This window comes from Macrosteles quadrilineatus, unplaced genomic scaffold (assembly GCF_028750875.1).
Source record: "Macrosteles quadrilineatus isolate MER2022 unplaced genomic scaffold, UCM_ALF_1.0 Scaffold_10__1_contigs__length_6754688, whole genome shotgun sequence".
Taxonomy (NCBI): domain Eukaryota; kingdom Metazoa; phylum Arthropoda; class Insecta; order Hemiptera; family Cicadellidae; genus Macrosteles; species Macrosteles quadrilineatus.
The window spans coordinates 1,386,515-1,410,985 of NW_026542603.1; the positions used below are offsets into that span (position 1 = coordinate 1,386,515).

General features: G+C 33.5%; 1 protein-coding gene across 1 annotated transcript; it reads left to right on the forward strand.

Moving 5' to 3' along the window:
- The first annotated feature begins 194 nt into the window (after nt 1-194).
- LOC129004663 (uncharacterized) lies at nt 195-23,173 on the forward strand. The gene is made up of 3 exons (XM_054433218.1): nt 195-288; nt 14,363-18,192; nt 23,039-23,173. The coding sequence occupies exons 1-3, from the start codon at nt 195-197 to the stop codon at nt 23,171-23,173; spliced, it is 4,059 nt and encodes a 1,352-aa protein (XP_054289193.1).
- The last annotated feature ends 1,298 nt before the right edge of the window (nt 23,174-24,471 follow it).

A 24,471-nucleotide genomic window follows, 5' to 3' on the forward strand; every position in this document is an offset into this window, starting at 1 on the left:
CCTTTTCTAAGAAAGCAGCCAGTCTTTCATCATGTTCTTCTTTTGAGTTACCAAACACTAGGACGTCATCTATGTATGCACTCACTCCCTCCAATCCACAGGTTACATGGTCCATTGCTTTTTGGAAAATCTCTGGGGAACTATTCAATCCGAAAGGTAGTCTACAATAACTAAATCGGCCAAAAGGAGTAGCAATGGTGCATAACCGAGAACTATTCTCTGATAACGGTATCTGTAGAAATGCTGAAGAAGCATCCAGTACACTGAAGTATCTTGCACCATCCAACTGTGAGAAAATTTCTTGGAGCGTCGCCATTTTGTAGTGTTCCCTTTTAATATACTTATTAAGAGTTCTTGGATCAATACAAATTCTAACTTTACCATTTGGCTTCTTTGCTATTACAATCGGATGTACCCAATCAGTAGGTTCGCTTACCTCTCTTAAAATACCGTCTTTGACCATTTTATTTATCTCTTCCCTAACTGTATCACTTAAAGCTTTAGGGATAGCTCTGGCAGGAATAACTTTAGGAACTGCGGTATCTTCAAGTTTTATATCATAAACGAATGGTAATTTTCCTAGCTCATCACCAAATACATCATAAAATCTATCGTACACACTTTCACTTGGTTTAGTTATTTCATTTACTCTAGAAATGAGATTCAGTTCTTGGCATGTTTTAAGCCCTAATATGGGACAGGCATCTTCATTCACAATGTAGAATTCTGCTAAAAAATTTCTTTTAGAATCCCCAGTGTACAATTTAGAAGGCAAGTACCTACAACTTTGATGTCATGCCCACTATAAGACTTGAGGCGTTTACCTGGAGTCGTCATGTTAGCGTCAGGAGCTATTTGTTGATAAAGCTTGTAAGGAATAACATTGACGTCGGCGCCAGTATCGAGCTTAAAAGATATGTCAACCCCATTTACGGTAATATTCTGACACCAACCATGTTTTGAGTCTACAGTGTTGACAACAATAGTTTCAATACTTAAGTCCTGACTCTCGCCACTAATTCCCATTTCATTAGGTTCAATGTCCTCATTAGATTCAATGTTATGAATGTTTTGGGCCTTACAGGCGTTTGCAAAATGATTAAATTTCTTGCATTTTATACATTTCTTTCCCCAAGCAGGACAATTTCTGTAATTGTGAGTTTTTAAACATTTAGAGCAGACTTTAACTTGTCTTTTATTTGTAATGTTACTCGAATTTGGTAAAGTAATGTTATGAATTTTAGATCCTACATTAGTTGTTTCGTCAAGTTGTGAATCAAGTTTCATTAGTTGCACTTGATTTTTACTCTCCTCCCTAGCCGTGCAGTAGTGAATTGCTTTATCAAGTTTCAAATCACTCGTCATCAACAACCTTTCTTTACACGCTTCATCTTTAGTCCCTATTATCAATAGATCTCTTACAAGGCTTTCTTCCTGATCCCCGAACTGACATTTTTTTGCCTGATTTTTTAGACTAATTACAAATGACTGAACTGATTCGTCGGACTTTTGCCTGAGGTTAAAGAAAGTATACCTATTAATAACAGTGTTTACTTTAGGCTCAAAGTATTCGTCAAAACATTTAATTACAGTGTCTAAATTGTCTTTTTCCCCATCATTCAATTCAAAGGTGTTGAAAATGTCTAGGCAACCATCCCCCATTAAACATAGCAGTAAAGCAACTTTGATTTTCCCCGACTTTTTTAGATTTTTCAGTTGCTTCCAGGTACAACAGAAATTTTTGCTTGAACTTAATCCATTCATTTAATGTGTTGCTATTTAAATCAATAGCTGACGGAGGTTTTAAAAGGTCCATTATTCTATTTAAGTTTGTATATTACCTTTACCGCTGCCACCAATGATAAAGCTTCATAAATTATATTTTATTTATTGGTACTGAACACTGGTTTTTAATAGAACTCACCATGAAAACTCCAAAACTAACATAAACACAACAAACAATAATAATAATAAATATTACATCATCTGATTTAAGACAGAATAAATGTCACATGTCACAGACGTGTTACTACAACCATTTAAATCCACGTTAATTAGTGAGCTGATAGATTGCAATACAATAAACTACACGACAGATACTAAATAACTAAAATAATAACTTCTTATAGCCCTTATTTATAGGATTAATAATTTAAACCTAAATTCATATAATACAAAAAGAAAGTTTACCCTTCTTCTTAACAATCTGTGGTTATCCTATTATTATCAAAACTGAATATGCGACATAGGCTTATATTTAGCTTCTTAATATCGTATTTTTCATATGCATACATGATTATGCTATGCATTCAATAACCCTTACACATATATTTTTTCACTTGATCGGTATTTTAGTTAGGTAAAATAAAACTACTGTCGTTAATTAAACATAAACATATTGATTCATTTGACCAACACTTCAAATTATATTAATTTCTGTTATAATAAAAAAATCTGAAATGTCGTTGTTTTTCAGCAAATACTTCTATCAATATATTTATTTTGTAACAAGCCATAAACCATAACATTTACTTCTTTCCGGTTGACACCACCGCCTCGTATATATTCTAATGTGACAGGAAATGAAATATTCTGGTGGTTTATCGGTATTTCCGAACAGAAAACATTAAATTTGGCCGTGTTTGCAAACGTGTAATAATGTTTCTTTAATAAGCATTGTTGGAGAAACTGAATATTTTAATTTTGGCAATAAATGATAATTCGTTCAGATAAAATTTACATATTCATATTATTTTGTAATTATGTATATAGGCGTAACTCATTGCTTGTGAACACTTTAATAAATTCAGTATACATTTGAGTATGTTTGCAAAAATCCGTTACATTTGAAAAGAATTAGTAAAACATTAATATCATATAAGTTAATAGATTCTATAGATGAAATGTACTAGTAATTACATCATAGTGATTAATACAATGTAATAATTACAACAATGAGTGCTATAGTCGTCTGGTTCAATGGTGTCTCACCGATGGGCTAATTAGTATTACGAATAAATATGAATTAGTTAAACTAAATGAAAAATAATTTGAAATACACTATAGTAGGTGTGAAGAATTTAAAAAGCTTAGTGAATAAAGTCAGATTAAAATGCTCATTCATGATCAAAACTTGATTTTGATCGTTCCTGTACAAAGCTCAATAAACATGTAATTTGAGTAAGATCGCAATGTAAGGCCACTATAATTACCGTTGTATTAATTTGACATAGGTCATAAGTTCTTTATTAGACGATAACAAAATAATACATTGGTTGGAAAAATCATTACAATCTGAATACTGAACATTTCTCGGTTAACGTAGAAAACATAACACGTAATTTTGTATTTATTAAAAACTTTAATCAATTCATATGTTATTAATATTGTTAAGATTAATTTCAAGCGAGTAGTCTAACTATTGAGAAGCCGGTTAGAGAATATATATTATCCATCTGGTATGCAATATAATAGAAGATTTTACAATTGTTAATCGTTATTACCGTAATTATTACATAACCATGTAAAAACATGAATTAAATAATTCATTTTACCTTTTACTAACGTTGATTAAAGTAACTAAAAGTTAGAAACTGATGCGAATAAAGGGAGAACATTTGTCAACACACGCCATTCTCCTGCAAGTTTTAATTTCACTTCCTGTATTTAAGCCGTTGTTAATCGTGTTGACGCCATTTTGTGGCTCAGGCTCGGAAGTTTAATCCGCTTGTGCTTGATAACAGGGCAAAGTATAACATTCAAATAAAACCACATTTAACTGTATGACACAATATTTTATCATAGTAAAATGCTGTATCATTTTAAGTGGCTGAAATTTAATAATATCGCATACCGCGATATATGAATTGAGATTGAATCAAAACCAGTCGTAATTATTACATTTAATTATTATCTTACTTATATTAATTAACTGTCTTACTTTGACTTGTTTGCTGTTTGGTGATCATTTCTTTCTGCTACAAATTATGACAACCAAAAAATCTAAATATATTAAATTTCTAGATCACACAGTTTCGTAAGCTTGCACTTAAATAAAACATAACATCTTACGGTTTCACCAGATGTTTTAAAGTGGAATAATTAATAAGAATTTGCCTTGTACGATAAGTTAAAATGGCGAAAACGAGAAAATAAAATCATCAAACTAATCTTAAATGGAATACCTAATGTTTATGAGCATCCTGCTTGACATACTTGAGTTAAAGAGATGCGTTAACATGTTTTATAAGACTTCCTTGTGGTATTAACTATTTAATTAACAAAAATCTATAAATAGGTCTATTTAATTTGTTATGTTAGGACTATAGACATATGAAAATCCAATTTAAATAATTTCACAAACCATATAGTATTTCATGTTAACCATTTTCCTACTTGATTCTATACAATTAAATGGATAAAGCTTCATATATTCAAAATACATTAGTTTTAACATTTAAAAAACGAAGAGTAACATTATTTGTTGTAAACATTTTTTTTGCCAAACAGATAGACAATTTTGATTGGTAAATAATCATATACTTCCTACGGATGTAATTGTATGTGATTTCACAGTGATTTAATCTATTATCTATAATGAAACTAAAGACATTTTGAATTAATTATATTTACGTGACACGAAGGTTTGATTTAGTTCAGTTTGATTACAAATAAAGAATTGGTCATTATGACTAGATAGCCTATATATAATACTAAAGAGAGGAGTATCAAAAGTAACAATAAAGAAAACATCAGTACATGTGAAAACTTGGACAATTGAAGAACTAAACGAGAAATAAATACATAGTTGAATAAATTGCGAAGATATACAATAAATGGCACATGGACTAACCTAGAAAACAATAAATAATAAAATAACAATGAAACAACAAAAAACGTGATACATATTTTTATACAAATAATATTAATAACAATGATAAATATTTTTATACAAATAATATTAATAACAATGATAATACTTTATACGAATAACATTAATAGCAATGATAAATATTTAGGGTGAATAACAATGGAGACAAGTAAATACAATGAGAAAACAGTACATGCAATGGACGTAAAATGCAGAGCTGAGAGTGATGAGAAATAAATAATGAATTAAGAGGAAACCTGAAAGATTTTAAATTAACAATTCTGTTCAATGCTGGGAAAAAGAATATTTTACAATAAGTTTACGTTTGAATGATGAAGTTGATTCATTGAAAAAGTCAATGTGCGTTGCAGCCTCGCTTCCAATCCGCAGGAGACGTGGTAATCCAGTATGGTAAGCATAGAAGGTGGAGTGATATTTTCTCCTGAAGATAGTTTTGGATCTGGTTCCTCTAGATGTCACAAAGTCAATGCTCCACACAGTTGTGGAATTGAAGAGCACAAAATTTCGCATCCGATGAAAGTCTGGTGATGAAAATCCAAGCAATTACAACTGTTTGATTTTAATTTAAATAATGTTATTTTATTAAGAAATTATTGATCATATTTAACATGTATATTACTTCATAAAATGGATTCCAAGTGACCAAGTGCATTATTTTTTACAAATTAATACAAAAATAACTCATAATTTTTTTTTTCTCCTTTGTGTTGAATCCAGAATTGCAGGTCTTACTTCCTTCTCCTCCGTAATGTACACCTAATACAAGTCAAAGTGCGCGTCATAGCATATTTGTGGATCGTCTTCCATAGGTGTACAGAGGAGGAGGAAGTAAGACCTGCAATACCTAGTACAGGCAAAATAGATTAAAATTCACCAAAAAAACAAAAAAATTAGTTCAGGGATGAAACTTTGGTTTTAACTTCGTTTTACCAATAGAAGTCAAGATCCGATGAGTCCCTAACAGTCCCGATGGGGGAACATGGTTTTTAGGGGGTGGGGAGGGGGAATTTTGATATAATTCATTATTCACGATTTGAAGTCATTTAGGAAGTCGTTTTTAAGGTTTGTATACACTGTGAATCAATAGGAACCATATTTAGGTCGATAGAACCACCTCCATAAGAGATTTAGCATATTGGTACATGTTTAGTTGTTATTTTTCCTAGGAGGGGTAGGGGGAATTTTAAATAATTTATGATTTTTGACTTATGACTTGTTGTGTGTCGTTTTCGATGGATTTCTACATGCCAAATTGAATGGAACCACTCTTTTGTCGATATAACTACATTATTAACAGATTTGGAGTGCTATCTGACTGAAATAAAATAAATGTTTGTGCACAAAATTAATTATTTAATATTTAAACATAAAAATTAAAACTATTATCTAAACATCAAGTATTAATTGAATGAGTTTATTTTTACAATAAATTCAATTTTCCCCATTATAAAAAATACCCCCGCCGCAGCAAATCTGCAGACCAAGCGAATTTCCATTTATCTGGCAGGATTTCTACTAAAATTTGTCCTTGAAACTGTCAGATTTATTTCCTATTTAAATAACATTATTTTTAATTAATAATTAGGTTTGCTGCTACAGGGATGTAAGGGGGGTTGTTTTTATTAAAATGATGATAGCTTAGTATGAAATAAACAAAATTGCCAAGTTTGGTTTAAATATATCCACAAACAAGTTTATTTATCTACAACAGTTTATTTATTTTCCATTAGGATAACATGGGAATTTTAAATTTACATTTTTTAAATTATCTCCTTAACTGTTAGGCGTACAACAAGGCATATACTAAATTATATCTTTTAATCTCTAGAAAGTGGTTTAGAAAGAAATTGTGAAATTCTTTGTTGATGGGGTCAAAAATGGGAAAAACCAATTTTCTCCCCACAAAATTCTCCATAAACCCATAATACATTGACATTAAGTCAGGGTTTAAACCATGTTTTATGATTTAAAGTTCAAGTAAATATCTATTAACCTTTGCGTAGCCCCTACAAAGTTTGTATATATGTTTTATATGTTTTGTACATATGTATACTGTTTATATATCCTTCAGCAAGTCAAAGGAATACATTCTAAGTTACAACGAGGTTTTAAGCGAATTTCCCATATAGGGAATAGGCTATTACCGTAGGTCTCATGGTAAGACTTAGACCCGGGACCAAATTACTTTTTTGTTTTGAGGTCCCCAGAAGTCAAAAACACCATCCTTTCAAATTCATATACATATGTGTCCGTTTAGCGTGATAACTCGAGCACAAATTATCCGATTTTGATGTAATTTGGTACAAACGTGTAAACCTAAATTCATTCGAACGAGTTTGCGAACCAGCATGATTGGACTATGGGAACAGGGGTTTATGGGGATTTTTATGGGGAGAAAATTGGGTTTTCCCATTTTGGCCTCATCAACAAAGAATTTCACAATTCCTTTCCAAACCACTTTCCAGAGCTTAAAAGATTAAATAGTTTAGTATATGCCTGGTAAATAAGTTTCTTTTTATTTACGTTTCTTTTATTTACTTTCCGTAAAAATTAAAGTAATTTTTCACCGACTTCTTATCCTTAAGGATTCTTATCCTTTAAGGTTAAGGAGATAATTTAAAAAGATATAAATTTAAAACTCCCATGTTATTCTAATGGAAAATAAATAATCTGTTGTAGTTCGCTTGTTTGTGGATATATTTTTAAACCAAACTTGGCAATTTTGTTTATTTTAAACTAAGCTATCAACATTTCAAAAAAACAACCCCTATTAGCTCCCCCGTAGCAGCAAACCTAATGACTCATTAGAATTAATGTTATTTAAATAGAAAATAAATAGTAATCCTGCCAGGTAAATGAAAATTTGCTTGGTCTGCAGGTTTGCTGCGAGGGGGTATTTTTTATCATAATAGGAAAAATTAAATTTATTGTAAAAATAAACTCATTCAATTAATACTTGTTGTTAAGTTAATTGTTTTATTTTTTATGTTCAAATATTAAATAATTAGTTTTGTGCACAAACATTTATTTTATTTCACATAGCACTCCAAATCTGTTAATAATGTAGTTATATCGACAAAATAGTGGTTCCATTCAATTTGGCATGTAGAAATCCATCGAAAACGACACCCAACAAGTCATAAGTCAAAAATCATAAATTATTTAAAATTCCCCCTACCCCTCCTAGGAAAAATAACAACTAAACATGTACCAATATGCTAAATCTCTTATGGAGGTGGCTCTATCGACCTAAATATGGTTCCTATTGATTCACAGTGTATACAAACCTTAAAAACGACTTCCTAAATGACTTCAAATCGTGATTAATGAATTATATCAAAATTCCCCCTCCCCACCCCCTAAAAACCATGTTCCCCCATCGGGACTGTTAGGGACTCATCGGATCTTGACTTCTATTGGTAAAACGAAGTTAAAACCAAAGTTTCATCCCTGAACTAATTTTTTCATTTTTATTTAGTATTTTTCCTGTACTAACCGGATTCATCACAAAAGAGACAAAAACAGCTGATAAGTTTTTTGTAATTTGTATAAATTACTTTGAATATAATAATGTATTTGGAATCCATTTTATAGAAATAATATAAATTAATAAATTATATGATATGTATATATATGATTATATGATATAAATTAAAAATATACAATGTTCAATAATTTATTAATAAAATTACTTTATTTAAATAACAATAAACCAGTTATTATTGCTTCGATTTTCATCACCAGACACTCAATGGATGTGAAATTGTGTGTTCTACAATTCATTTTCGATGTAGTGTTCTGTAGGATGGATAGTCTTTTTGTTGACATTTTAGCAAAGAATAAAAGAAAATAACCTAAATGTCAAAGTTTTTGTTGTCCCAGGTCAAAAGCTTACCTGGAAAAATAGGACAAACTTAAAATCCTTTTACTACTGTATGAAACGACAAAAAAATAAAACAATATCCAGCTTTCCTGGAATTATATCCGAGCAAAACCCTATTTTTACTGGCCTAAATTTATTTAACATGTTATATCTATGGGACCTTCAGAGGCTTATAAACATGACATTGATGGTTTGAGACTAGACCCAAGCACTCATTTTGCCCAAGTTACATTATATAAGCCTACCTCACCGTCTTTACATAACCACACTGCCTGTAGTTTATGGAACGTGAAGCTGTGTACCAGATATATCTATTGATTTAGCCTTAATAATTATTATCAAATCCCTATACACAAATATCCCCTTGCCTTTTAGTATTTAATGTGCATATGAATGAGATATATCACGAAGTAGATCAGTATGTTTCGGTTACATAAAAAAACTCCTGAAACTTTCCTAAATACCTGAAGATAAAGTAGTTTTGTTTCAGGAGGAGAGAAGATAAGAGAGTTCGTGATGCATTGCCACTGGCAAAAAGCCTTCTCGATATGTTACATGAGTAAATTGCAATCCCAATTTTAGTTTCTTTATTCATAAAGATCTATACATTACACAGCTTTTAAATCGTGTAAAAAATTACTTATTATTACAACTCTTTATATAAATAAGTTTCTGTCTGGTTTTCTTGAAGGGGGTTTTTATTTTTATTGTTATTTCTTTAATTCAAATTTACAACATAATTGCCGAAGTACTACAAAGAAAAAGTAAACCCAGAATGAAATGGCAAGGGCTAGTTCATTTAATGGGTTTAGTCCAAATATAAATCAACGGTACTAAATTTTATAACTTTTAACTCATTATAGATATCTGCAGAAGATAATTACAAAGATTTCCTAATTATTGATATATTCTACATTTCATTTCAACTGCAATTGTTTAGTTACAACACAATTGTCACCATAAGGTTGAACCAGTATGGAATGCATTGTCACATGTAAAAAAGGTTGACATTGCAGTCAACTGTGAGGTACATTAAACAAAAGACAACTTTACAACAGTTACTGCCGATCAAGTCGCTACCAATCTTCTTTTAAATGGCAAAACCTATGGAAGGAAATACTGGGAGCCTATTGTGCGTGATGTGGCAAGTGAGAATCGCTCCCTGGAGGAACCATTCACTATGTCCGAGCTAACCGCAGTCATTACCAGCTTAAAGACTAATAGAGCTCCGGGTATTGACGAGATCAGAGTCGAACAACTAAAGAACCTAGGTCTAAATGCCATGCAATGGTTGTTGAGCTTCATTAATATGTGCGTAGGCCAAATGCATATACCAAAAGCATGGAGAATAGCCCGTGTGACTGCACTGCTCAAACCTAGAAAGTTCCAAACGATCCTAAGAACTGTAGACCTGTTTCTCTCTTATGCCACACATATAAAATCTTAGAACGCCTGATATTCAATCGAATCGGTGATTTTCCGGAACAAAAGATTATCCCAGAACAGGCAGGCTTTCGATCAGGTACGTCTTGTTGTTGCCAAATTCTAAACCTGACCCAACACATTGAGGATGGGTTTGAGAGAAAACAGATCATGGGTGTTGTTTTTTTTAGATTGAACAGTCGCATACGATACTGTAAACCATCGAAGACTCTAGGGAAAATTGGACAGCATTACCAAAGACTATCGACAACAGCTGACTTCGATGACAGGCACTTTTCTTCATAACAGGTGGTTTTTTGTTTCCCTTCAAGGCAAGAAAAGGAGGAATTAAAGAAATGGATTGCCTCAGGGTAGCATCTTGGCCCCAGCTCTTTATAACATATATACTAATGACCAACCGTTGCCAAACGCTACACGCCAGTAAATATATGCCGATGATACATACGGTGTTGGCGGTGGCACAAGGTAGGAGTTTTGAAGAGATAGAACAGAAGCTGACTACGACTCTAAATGAACTTTTCCAGTACTATGACGAAAAACATATTATGCCGAACCCTGTTAAAACCCAAGTTTGTGCCTTTCACCAAACAATGGAGAAGAAGGCCGTGAGTTGAATGTGACGTGGCGGGGAGACCGTCTTAAACATTGTCCTTCAGCCAAATATCTTGGTGTCATACTGGACCGCAAACTGATATTTAAAGCGCACTGTTTTGCGAAAAGAGGTAAAGTCTCAGCGAGGAATTATATTATCAGGAAGCTCACTAGCAGATATTGGGGCGCTATCCCTGATGTCCTCAGAACCTCAGCGTTAGCGCTCAGTGTGTCGGCTGCGGAGTACACTGAACCAGTATGGAATGCATCCTCTCATACAAAAAAGGTTGAAATTGCAGTCAATAACAGGGATCGGATTTTAACTGGGTGTTGAAACCAACCCCAGTACACAAACTCTATCCTATCATAGGGATCGCCCCACCACCAATCTAAGCAAGAGACTAACCCTCGTTACCCATTACACGGCCACCAACCTGTAGAGCAACGGCTTCGGTCCAGAAAGAGTTTTTTTTATCACGGACACGAGTCCTGGATGGATCACTCTCAAGCAATCTGGTGGCAAAGTGGGAGGCCACGTTGACTAACCATCCCATACCAGCCAGGGATGGTTTCAACTAATTTCTGGAAAGCGGAGTCTGATTTCCGGACACGAAAAGTAAGTAGTACATTAAACAATTATTTCATATTCATGTGCATTTAAAACATCTGTTTGAGCATTCTCAAATTAGGTCTAAACTTAAATTTATTTTAAATAAAATAATACTTGTTTTGTCATTTAAATAATAGATATTTAAATGTTTTGTGTGTAAATAAATAACTGCTCTTTTTGGTTCAATTCAGAATAATATTTTAAGTGAGTTCATAAAATAAAACTGTATTAAGTTAAGCCAGACAGAGAGAGAGAGAGAGATAGGCAGACAATGCAGAGGAATGTGCTGCGTATCCTGCTTATCAGTTCCAGCCGACATGATATAGACTGAACAGTGGTTTTTCCTGTACACTGCTCCAACTCAGTCAGTTACTATGCAGTCTTCATGTGAATCAAACATTATGAGGGTCTCTGAATCCCTCTAAATATTTTATTATGGGTCTCAGTATCCCGTATTAAATCATCAATTATTGACTCTATTGTTTCTACAGAAGTTTTATTTAACCGTGAGGAACATTCACCAGAAGTTTGTGTGCACACAGTGTTATATTTTATTTTCTCAACAAGTGTTAATCTCCATTACTTGGTATTAACGAACATTCATTAATTTCTTCTCTTCAAGGTCGTGAGTACATCTCTACACATCATTCCTCTCTGTCTATTACAATTTGGACTTAAATATCTCATCAAGAGAATAGTTTTGATTTTAATATTTTTATTGTAAAGGGTTAATTTAATTTTGTATTATTATAATATTTTCTGAACTCAAATGAATTTATTATTTTTCCAGTAGGTAGTAACTCACTGTTTAGACAGATCAATAAACTTGATTTCTACTATATTAACAAATATCTATTGAACCAGCAATTATTCAGTTTGGTAGCAAAGTCAGGAATTTAATTTTTAATTCCCCTTTGTTCAAACATATTGGTCCTTCGAGCCGGATTCACTTAGTCATTTGTTAATAAATAAAAAAAAATGTAATTTTGATATACTTTAAAGAAACATATCTAAGGTCATTTTTAAATTGTCAAAGTAAGGTTAATTGTATTTGAAGGTTATTGTAGATTACAGTTGAGAATTTGTTTGTTTAAAGGTAGTTATCATATAAAATATTTGGTATTCATTTGGTCTTAGATAAAATTTGATATTTAATTGTAAAACGCTCATACATTTCTCCAGTATTGGATTTGTGGTTTATTGATAATTTTAAGAGTTATTAGGGTTGTTTTGAGAATTTAATCTGAAAATATTTTCTTCTGATGAATAGTTTTTAACACAAATAAATATTGCTGATTTATATTCTACAATCTTGTTTTATGTGCTGCTGTAATATTATATACAAGCTTTATTGAATCATTTTGCAAATCATGGTGTGAATTTTTTTATCTACTTTCATTCTGAATTAGTGGTATTCTTTGTTGATTTTTTTACTATTTTGAAGTATATAGCACTTGTCATGTTCATACTTGTGTAAAGATTGCTCAAACATTCTTGTGCCTTTGATTACTTAAATTTTCTCTTGGTATTCAATTTCTGAGGGGAAAAATGGATGCAGAAGATTTTAAGCGTAAGGTTTCTGTCTTGAAGAGAAAATTATCAGATAGTGCTAAGGAAGTCCAAACTATTAATGAGAAGGGTAGGGCAGCTCTCAAAGATCCTGCTCAAGTGAACTTATTCAAGGGTATGTTTAAGGTGTTAGAGAAATATTTTTCCAAATTTGAAACTCTTTGGGATGAACTTATTGACCTACATGAAGATGAAGGAAAAGTCTCAGAATTTCCTGTCGAAGCAGATCTGACTATCCAAACTAAGGCCAAACGTTATTACTACGAGGCACACACAAGCTATGAGGCACTTATGGCTCTTGTTCAGACAACATCACCTCCCTCACGCCAAAGCATTAATCCTAATGAATCAGTTATATCATCTGAAAACAGATCAAATAAAATTTTACCTCGGATCAATCTGCCCCACTTCAACGGACAAATTACAAACTGGCCTAAATTCCGTGATGCATTCTTATCAATTATTCATAATGATGCTTTGTTGACTAAAATGGAGAAATTCCATTACCTGGTTTCCTCACTTGTAGGCACAGCTTCTGCAGTTATAAGTAACTTGCCATTAATAGAAGACAATTATGACTTGGCATGGAAGGCATTGAATGACACGTTTAATAATAAACGTATGCTAGCCTCTAACTATTTAAATCAGCTCATCCAGTTTAAGCCACAGCAAGGCAAACCTACCATTGATTCTCTACAGAACTTTGTATCACAAGTTTCAGACAATATTGCAGCATTTAAACTGCTAAAAATTCCAAATGAAGCAGATTTTGTATTGTTTCATATTGCTGTTCGATTATTAGATTCTGCGACCAGAGAACAGTTTGAACTTCAACACAAAGATAAAGATTTTCCTGTCTTTGATGATCTTACAAAATTTCTACGGGAACGATGCCTAGCTTTACAGCTCGCCCTTGGAAATTCTCATCAATCCTCACATGACAATAACTCTGCGAAGCCTAGTGGCGCTATTAAAGGATATAATACTAGATCTTCTAGCCGTGGTATGCGAGCTACACTCTTGGCTAACTCACCAGGAAATAACATGCAATCGAAAGATAACAATAAAGGTTTCACATGCTTTCTATGCAACAGTGGTAGTCATACACTCTGGAGATGTAAAGATTTTATGAATGCAACAGTTGATGAGCGACACAAGATGTTAAAAAATTGGCATGGATGTAAAAATTGCTTGTATGCCAACCACACTATAGGAAAGTGTAACTCAAAGTGGACTTGTAAATTTTGCAAGAAGAGACACCACTCGTTACTACATATTCCAACCTCAGCTGATGAAGAACTGAAAGATAATGCTACTAGTGCACCAACTTCGTCTTTGACCGCAACTCTTCCTCAACATAGCAACATATTGCTAGGTACTGTAGTTGCTGAGATAAAAGATGCTTCCGGAAGATTTCAACCCATACGTCTAGTGATAGACTCAGGAAGTCAACATTCCTTCATAACTCACAAATGCCTCACCAAACTTGGTTTATCGACAACTCCATATCCAAAGAAGATATCGGCTATTGGCCAGACCATATTTGATGGTGCAAAAGGCAAAGCACTTTGTCATCTGAAGCCAAAAAATCAGGAATCCCCTATCCTCAAAACAGAAGCTGTTGTGATCAACAATATTACTTCATACCTACCCAACTTCACTATGCCTTCTAACTTATGGTCGGAATATACCAAATTTGAACTAGCAGACCCTAAGTTTTGGGAACCTGGACCTATTGAGTTTTTATTGGGCTCTGACTTGTTTCCAGATGTTTGGCTTGGATCTTCGATTACTCTTCATGAAAACCAACCCAAGCTGTTTGCATCAGTCTTTGGCTACATTGCTATTGGGAGAGTTCTTGACTGTCAATCATCCACTAATATGAATGCTTCTTTCTTCACCCTTGCTTATGATAAAGATGATATTCATAATCAGCTGCAACGATTTTGGGAACTCGAGGAACCTGCTTCTATCCCAGTCAAAGAAAACCCAGAAGATTTAGCTTGTGAAAAGCATTTTACAGAGACTCACTACAGACTTGAGAGCGGCCAGTACGTTGTTCGCCTACCGTTTAAAAGTGAGCCAAAGCATCTTGGTGACTCTGAAAGAAATTCTCTGAAAAGACTATACAGTCTAGAAACAAAACTGACAAAGAATTCTCTACTTAAGTCTGAATACTGCAATTTCATGAAAGAATACCTTGAACTGGAACACATGAGCCCCACATCATCTACTTCAAAATATGTGATCCCACACCATTCTGTCACTAAAGAAGATTGCTCACAGATTAAGCTCAGAGTAGTATTTGATGCTTCTTCCCTTACTGACTCTAACACGTCTCTAAACAACCATCTTATGATAGGCCCAAAGTTACAGCAAGACATAAAAGGTATCTTGACAAGATTTAGGATGTATCCAGTAGTTTTTGTGGCTGATATAATAAAAATGTACAGGCAGATTTTAGTTCATCCCTCTGATAGGGTATATCAACACATTTTCTGGAGATTTGATCCTTCTGAAGCTATTCAGAAATATGAACTGAATACAGTAACGTATGGTACTACCTCTGCACCTTTTTTAGCCTTGAGAGTCATGAAACAGCTAGCAACCGATGAAGGGACTGACTATCCACATGCAGCAAAGGCTATTCTTCAAGACATGTATGTCGACGATCTTGTCACTGGTGCTTCTGCTGTTGATGAAGCCTTGAAACTCAAGGATGAAGTAATCAATCTTTTACACAAAGGTCATTTTGGTCTAAGTAAATGGGCCAGTAAATCTCAGGAAATTTTAAATGCAATCAATCCTTCAAAACATATCAAACAGATCAACCTCTCATCTAGTGAAGATTCAAATGTCAAGATCCTAGGACTTCAATGGAACCCTTCAAGCGACACGTTTGCATACCAGATTGAACAATTTACCCCTGTGTTTACTAAAAGGGCCATCCTATCAGCTATTGCAAAGATTTTTGATCCTCTAGGATTCGTTTCTCCTGTGATAATGATTGCAAAGAGCATAATACAAAGCCTATGGAAATTGAAGCTGGGCTGGGATTCGGAAATCCCAACTAACTTGAAGACTCTATGGAATGACTTGACTACTCAGCTAGAGAACCTGCAACATCTTAGTATTCCAAGATTTGTAACATCTGACAAACCATACAAATTGCAAATAGTAGGATTTGCTGATGCTTCAGAAAAAGGATATTGTGCTGCACTGTATCTGAGAGTTATTAGTGACAAAATAATTACAAACCTTCTAACAGCCAAAACTAAGTTAGCCCCAATCAAGACACTGTCTATCCCACGCTTAGAGTTGTGTGGAGCCTACCTGCTTGCAACAATATTCCACTCTGTTATGGAAACCCTCAGCCAATTTGCCAGTAATCAGTTTCAGAAGCCTATTTTCTTCACTGATTCTTCAATTGTCTTAGGATGGCTGAATACACCAACTTACAAGCTTAAAGTTTTTGTAGCAAACAGAGTTGCACATATCTCAGAACATACTCCTGTTTCATCGTGGAGACATATTAAATCAGAGGAAAATCCAAGTGACTATGGTTCTAGAGGACTTTTACCAGATAAACTAACAAACTGTGATCTATGGTGGCATGGCCCTAAGTGGATGAATATGCCTGAAGATAAATGGCCAGAGTCTACAGTACAGTTCCAGCAGCAGCCCCTACCTGAAGTGAAAGCTGAACCACAAGTGCTTGTCTCAAATAGTACTGAGCCAGAGCTTATCAAGATGATGGAAAACTATTCTTCATACTACAAACTTCTACGTGTAATATCTTGGATCAGAAGATTTATCTACAATTGTCAAGCTAAACTACACAGTACTAGTCGTCTTAAAGGACCCCTTCAGCCTAAGGAAATTCAAGAGTCCTTACTATCCTGCATCAAGAAAATTCAATCACACTTTTTCTCTATTGATGGCGACAGAAGATGTGCAACTGCTGTCCTCAATAAGTTTCATAAACTTACCCCTTTCTTTGACAAACTGGGGATACTCAGGGTGGGCGGCAGGCTAAATAATGCAGCTATCCCAGAAGATCAAAGACACCCAATCCTTCTGCCAAAGTGTCATTTCACCTTATTGTTGGTAGATTATTACCATAAAATCTACCTACACCCAGGACCCAACTTGCTTCAAGCTCTGATTCAATTACGATTTTGGATACCATCACTGAGAAATATTGTCCGTCAGCGAACCTTCAAATGTCTAAGGTGCTTCAAGCTAAAGGCTGAAACCTTTTCCCCGATGATGGCTGATCTTCCTTCGCCACGAGTGAATGTAAGCCGAGCATTTTTACATGTTGGTGTTGACTTTGCTGGACCTTTGACTATGAGAGAGTCGTTAAGAAGAAAAGCAACCACTGCCAAGACTTACATCTGTGTTTTTGTCTGCATGGCTACTAAAGCTTTGCATTTAGAGCTGGTAACCGCACTCTCAACAGATGCCTTTATGGCTGCTTTCAGACGTTTTATTTCTAGAAGAGGTCTTCCTGAACAAGTGTATTCCGACTGTGGAACCAACTTCAGAGGAGCAGCTAATCGTCTTCGAGAGTTAGGAATATGGTATTCCAATCAGACTACACAAGAAGAAATTCTACAGCAAACGACTAAACTGGATGTAAAATGGAATTTCAATCCTCCCTACTCCCCACACTTTGGTGGACTGTGGGAGTCCGCAGTGAAATCAGCCAAGACGCATTTGAGGAAGATAGCTGGAGAAACTGCTTTGACTTATGAAGAGTGGTCAACCTTGCTCACCCAAGTAGAAGCAGTTCTGAATTCAAGACCACTTTGTCCTTTGTCAGCTAGTCCAGAAGAAACTAATTTTCTTTCTCCAGGACACTTTCTTGTTGGATGTCCTCTTGTTGCTCCTCCCGAACCTTCTCTTCTTGATCTTCGAGAAAACGTCCTTACAAGATGGCAACTAGTCCACAAGATGGTTCAACATTTTTGGAAGAGGTGGCGAGTGGAATACTTGAACATCCTGCAAGCGAGAGGAAAATGGACAAGATCTTCTACAAACCCTAAAATCGGAGACTTGGTTCTTCTTAAGGATCAAAATGTACCTATCTTGCAGTGGCCTCTTGGAAGAATCATCAAGACTTACCCAGGCCGTGATGGAATTGTTCGAGTGATGACTGTCAAGACCAGTGACTCTGAATTCCAACGTCCAGCTGTGAAATTGGTACCTCTTCTTTCAATCAATTCTGACCCTTTTAAGTAAGATGCTAGAAATTTCCTTTGAAATTTCGGTGGGCGGTATGTTTGAGCATTCTCAAATTAGGTCTAAACTTAAATTTATTTTAAATAAAATAATACTTGTTTTGTCATTTAAATAATAGATATTTAAATGTTTTGTGTGTAAATAAATAACTGCTCTTTTTGGTTCAATTCAGAATAATATTTTAAGTGAGTTCATAAAATAAAACTGTATTAAGTTAAGCCAGACAGAGAGAGAGAGAGAGATAGGCAGACAATGCAGAGGAATGTGCTGCGTATCCTGCTTATCAGTTCCAGCCGACATGATATAGACTGAACAGTGGTTTTTCCTGTACACTGCTCCAACTCAGTCAGTTACTATGCAGTCTTCATGTGAATCAAACATTATGAGGGTCTCTGAATCCCTCTAAATATTTTATTATGGGTCTCAGTATCCCGTATTAAATCATCAATTATTGACTCTATTGTTTCTACAGAAGTTTTATTTAACCGTGAGGAACATTCACCAGAAGTTTGTGTGCACACAGTGTTATATTTTATTTTCTCAACAAGTGTTAATCTCCATTACTTGGTATTAACGAACATTCATTAATTTCTTCTCTTCAAGGTCGTGAGTACATCTCTACACATCATTCCTCTCTGTCTATTACAATTTGGACTTAAATATCTCATCAAGAGAATAGTTTTGATTTTAATATTTTTATTGTAAAGGGTTAATTTAATTTTGTATTATTATAATATTTTCTGAACTCAAATGAATTTATTATTTTTCCAGTAGGTAGTAACTCACTGTTTAGACAGATCAATAAACTTGATTTCTACTATATTAACAAATATCTATTGAACCAGCAATTATTCAGTTTGGTAGCAAAGTCAGGAATTTAATTTTTAATTCCCCTTTGTTCAAACAACATCACATACGTATAGGTGGATAATGTGTCACGTGCATTAAATTCTTTAGGTTAAATTAAATCTTAAATTCAGGATAATTCATCACATGTTATAAAGAAATTTTTCTTTAAAGTTTTAATTTTGATAGTTTTAAGATAACAATTAAAGCAACAAATACTAGTCCTCAGGAACAGATAAAAATGCAAATGAATATACATCAACACTTTACATTTTACACTTGGAAGTAATATGGAATTACTGGGAATTAACCATATATTTTCAAACATGTCATATCCATATTTCTAAAGTTGACGGGTTCTCTTTTAATAATTTACAATTTAATAGACTCTAAAACGATCAGGAGCACTGGATCAGGTAATTTGTCACTTTATTTCCTAACTTCAGCACTTGCGAAGTTAAAGTTAGAGGGAGTTTGTCCCAGGAATTATCATGACAATTGAAACTTCTTGACTTATTAAAAACTATTCACCCGTTAAGACTAAACAATCAATTGTATTTGGTAAATATTATAAATTTAAAGGTTTAAAAATTTGTATAGTTAAGTACCTAAAGAATTGAGTACAACTTGATTGTATACCATGTATCAATTTACAATACAATACCATTAACACACAAGCATAAACTTTTTTAAGTTTTTTAAGAATGTAAGAAATATAGTACCGTTTTACATAGATAACATGTAAAGCGGAACATGTAATATCACGTATTATATAAATGATACATCTATGTTTTAATAATTAGGTAGATGTATTGATACAATAAGTCAATGTATATACATATTCAGTGACACTGGTATAAACCATAACATTTAATTCCTCCCGGTTGACACCTCTGTCTCGTATATATTCTAATGTGACAGGAAATAAATATGGCGGAGGTTTGTTGGTATTTGAAACGAAAAACATTACATTTGAATGTTTTAAAATCTTTATTTAATATTTTTTAATATGATGTATTATTAAAGGTGAATATTTTATTACAATACATTAAATGGGACAGTGACGTCTCTTAGGTGCATATTCGAACCTAGATATGAGTGAAGGTTGAGTGTAAAATGATGTGTTATGATCTATGTAGCTTTGTTAATGACTACGACCAGCTGTTTCTTTGTCTAGAATTATTTATTTAAAGCTCAATTATGCTCAAATTAAAGCCCGTTTAAAATGGCTTTGTCGCTTGCAGGTTAATTACTAATGACAATCATCATGAATAATCAAACAAATTAAAATTCAACTAATGCATATTTAATTGTTATTGCTATAGCAATTACACACGAATGTGCTTTTTTCGGATTACGTGCAAACACAATTCTCCAGAGCCATTAAAGTTGACCTGGGTAATGCTTTGTGCCACTAGCATTGTTAAACAGTATTAAAATACCTTAACTTCATAGTATGATTAGATAAACTGTATCTAATAGTCTGTTTCGTGGTTGGGCAGCTAGTTTGAACCTATTACATTACATTATAGGGCGTTTGAAAAGTCTGGGTACGGCTCAATATCTGTTTAACTGTTACAGATGGAGCTATACCAGTTGGTACACTGTTACTGTCCATATAATACTATTTTACTACAACTTCAATGAGCCGCTATCACTTCAGGGGGACGGCTCACAAGGATTGGAAGGAAATCTTAAATGTAAGCATACACACAGGATTTTCAAACCGAATTAAAGGTTTTTGTTAGTAAAACACAATGTCGCAAACCCGAACTCAAACGGGCAACCGAGTTCAAAATTACAGCCATTCAAAGATGCGTTGAATTTGAAATGTTAGTTAGCCTATACGCTACCAATCAGGTGGTGCCCCACTATAATTCGGAAGAAGAAAAAAAGTATGCATAGGACGATATGCACATCAAATTAAAGGCCTTTGCTAGAAGAATACAGTGTCGCAAATTTAAACTGAAATGGACAAACCCTGTCATTTTTTGCTCGGTTGTCCGTTTGAGTAAAAACTTGGGGCATTGTATTATACTAGTAAAGCTCTGTAATTTGATGTGTATATAAACCTATGCTTCTGCTTAAGAATGTCTTCCAACTCCTTGTGGGCCGTCCCCTTGAAGTGTTAGCAGCTCATCGAAGTTGTAGTAAAGTAGTGTTTTATGCCCAGTAACCAATAAGTAATTAGTGAGTAATGTGTACCAACTTGTATTCTCCATCTGTAATTGTTCGAAAATATTAAGCCGTGCCCAGACTTTTCAAACACCCTTTATATTTAGATAACTAAATATCAAGCTTTTAATTCCCATACAATGTTGGGTGAAAACTGATACAAGCTTAAACCTTAATTTTATAATTTGCTCAGTAGCTTACTGTTAACGTCTTTGGCTAATAAGACCGACTGTCAGCTCTATTTATCGATACAATCATCACTTCATTTTTTTAAGTTACTTATACCGTAGATTGGTATTATACTCTCCTTACCTTGGTATCATTGGTATTATAACCTCCTTGTGGTTACAATCCTGAGTAGATTTGAAAAATGTACAACGTCGTATGAAAAAAAAGTTACTGCATTCAATAATCTAAGCATATAATAAGTCAAAGCTTTCACTGACTCACTGACTGATTCATCACTAATTTTCCCACTTCCAGACTAGCTAGAAGGCTTAAATTTGGTATACTCATTATTCCGGTCAAAAAAAGGAAATTAAATAGTTTGCATAGTGAATTTACACAAGGGTTACGCCCTAGAAACCCTTAACGTTTCAATTTTAGTGCACGTTTACTATTAACATTTGTTTGACAATATTTTCTATATACTTTCTTCACATGCCAGATAATCGGCAATTTTCTGTGTTTGTTTTGATTTTCTGTGTTTATTTCGACTGTGAGAGTAACCTGTGTTTAAGACCACTAACTTCTCAAGTTTTGTGTGATCTCCCATCACTCAATAACTATTTATAATTAGTGTACAAGAGAGAATTAAGTATTGATCAATAACAATGCCTATAAAGTACTTTTGTTTTAGGAGCGAAGTTTGTGATGAATTGCCAGTGGCAAGAAGTGTGCTCGATAATATTAGTAAAAAATTACGTTTGTAGAAGTTTAGAGTTATTTACTTTTATTCCATCTAATCGTGTAAAATATTATGGTTTACTAAATACACTTAATACTATTTTGACTGTTTTCTTTTTCATTTACAGAGTGCCTATTTAACTCTAGGCAATCGATTTTGACAATGGGCTAGATGTACAAACACATCTTGTTATACAAATATAACGATTCCCATAGAACAATATGTGGCTAGGAACTTATTTGCCCTTATACATCTGCCATGCTCTCTAGTCATCAATCTTTTTAATTGCTTACGAGGAAATTAATGTACATAATAATATTTGAGTGATAAGATAATATATTAAATACGAGTTGTAACTATGTATGTTTAATTTAGTTTGAAAGAGTTGCCGCAAGTTTTATTAAAGAAAAAAACCATTTTCTAAGACATAAATTGTCACACACTGGCCGATGTTAACACGAACGATGCCGTTACATTGAAACAAAAGATCATCCTTTCACTTCAGCTTGGTTGGATATTTCGAATGCTCACTCAGCGAACATTGAATATTTGTCGTACATGTAGAACCATCTGCCTTTATTTTACAAATCGTCGTTATTTTTATAATACGGCCCAGGTTAAATATGTGGTGACAAGAAAACCTAATTATAATTCATCACTTCAATGCAATCTATTATCAATTGTAAACACCAATCTTTTCATTTCATATTTATTTACAGTTATATGTTGTCCGTATATGTTATATGTAGTAATTATAATGTAATAAGCAAAGAGATACAAGTCAGATTTTTTTAAGCACTTTAAACTCACATGCATAGTTTGATCATTTAAATCTGTACCTACTGTATATTTCATAATACAGGGTGTTATTGTTAATAGGTTCTGGACAATGTGAAGGCATTTTCTTCTCTAAACGCTGGATTCAGCAACATTTCCAAGTTTTGTGTCGACTTCACCTTCAATCTCTCCCAATTCACTAAGACTGACACAGTCAGAAGCACTGGTGCCAGGTAATTTGTCACTTTCTTTCATAACTTCAGCACTTAAAAGTTTTGGCTAAAGGAGGGTTGTCGCAGAAATTTTCTGGACATAGTTTATTTGAAAGGTATGACAATTTAGAATCAACAAAACATACATGACACATCAACATCAACATGATACAATGTTGCCGTTACAATATTTTGCGTTAGTCATATCGTTTAACTTTATTTTTGCCCACAAGTTGCATGCTTTATTGATCAAGCTAAATTAAAAACTTGTATAACACACTTCTTCGATATTTGAATATACAAATATGAATAATTCGAATATGTAAAATGCGAGTAACTACAGAATTTTACACGGTTAAACAATAAAAAATGTACTATATCGTAGCATCGTGAGCTACGTGAGGACACGATAGCATTCTCTTGTAACATAAAATACGGAATATCTACCAATTTGCAGTGAATATTATTAATAAATTTCATATTGTGAATTAGTACCTGGGGATTGAGCCAAACTCAGTGAATTGTATTTCCATTATAAATTTAATATAATAAAAACTCACATTATATTTACAACTAATTTTGCTTTCATTATATAAGTTTCACTGGACTTACAATTTGTTATTATTGAAATTAATTATATATAGATGTTTGGATGTTGGGTATATTTTTATATACATAAAAAACTCATTACGCACTTTCTTTCCTGTCTAAATTGTACCATACAAATAGTGTTTACCGTTCGACTCATTGGGGTCACCCAATATTGGCATAGACCAACGTATGTTGTATGGACGAATAATATTTAGATGATTAGATTGTATGTTAATTCCAACTCAACTTCTGTAGAACTAAGCCATGCTTTGTTAATCGGGTTTAAGTTGTTTTGTGGCTCAATCTTGACAGTGTAATCTACTTGAGGTTTCCAGGATTTAAACGAGATATATCTATATAAAACCGTCTTACAAAATATACGTAGCACATACAAGTGATTCGTTTTATTCTCTTGAGTAAGAATCAAAGTAGCTAAGAAACAATTGAAAAATTATTGAATAATTCAATAAGTAAAGGTTCCCAAACACAAAAAGTTTAATTCTAGGACTGTTTGTGATATTTAAGCATTTTAATTGTATTTAATATTGAGGCTAATCGTTCGCACTTTATTAGTTCAAATTGTATGGGTTAAGACATTATACGTAGAGAGGCAGTACAGTAGCTTGTTTTCATCTTTATAAAACAACACCTAACAACCTAAAATTTACAAAATGCATTTCAAAGGTCACTAAGAACGACCATGGTATATGGGAGAATACCACTGACTTTTAA

Bases quoted from the DNA above. Each gene is read 5' to 3' on its own strand.
- LOC129004663 (XM_054433218.1), top strand. From the start codon at position 195: ATGGTGCATAACCGAGAACTATTCTCTGATAACGGTATCTGTAGAAAT. The intron at 289-14,362 runs GTGAGAAAATTT...ACATATTGCTAG, and splicing joins GTATCTTGCACCATCCAACT to GTACTGTAGTTGCTGAGATA. The intron at 18,193-23,038 runs GTACCTCTTCTT...TATTGTTAATAG, and splicing joins AACGTCCAGCTGTGAAATTG to GTTCTGGACAATGTGAAGGC.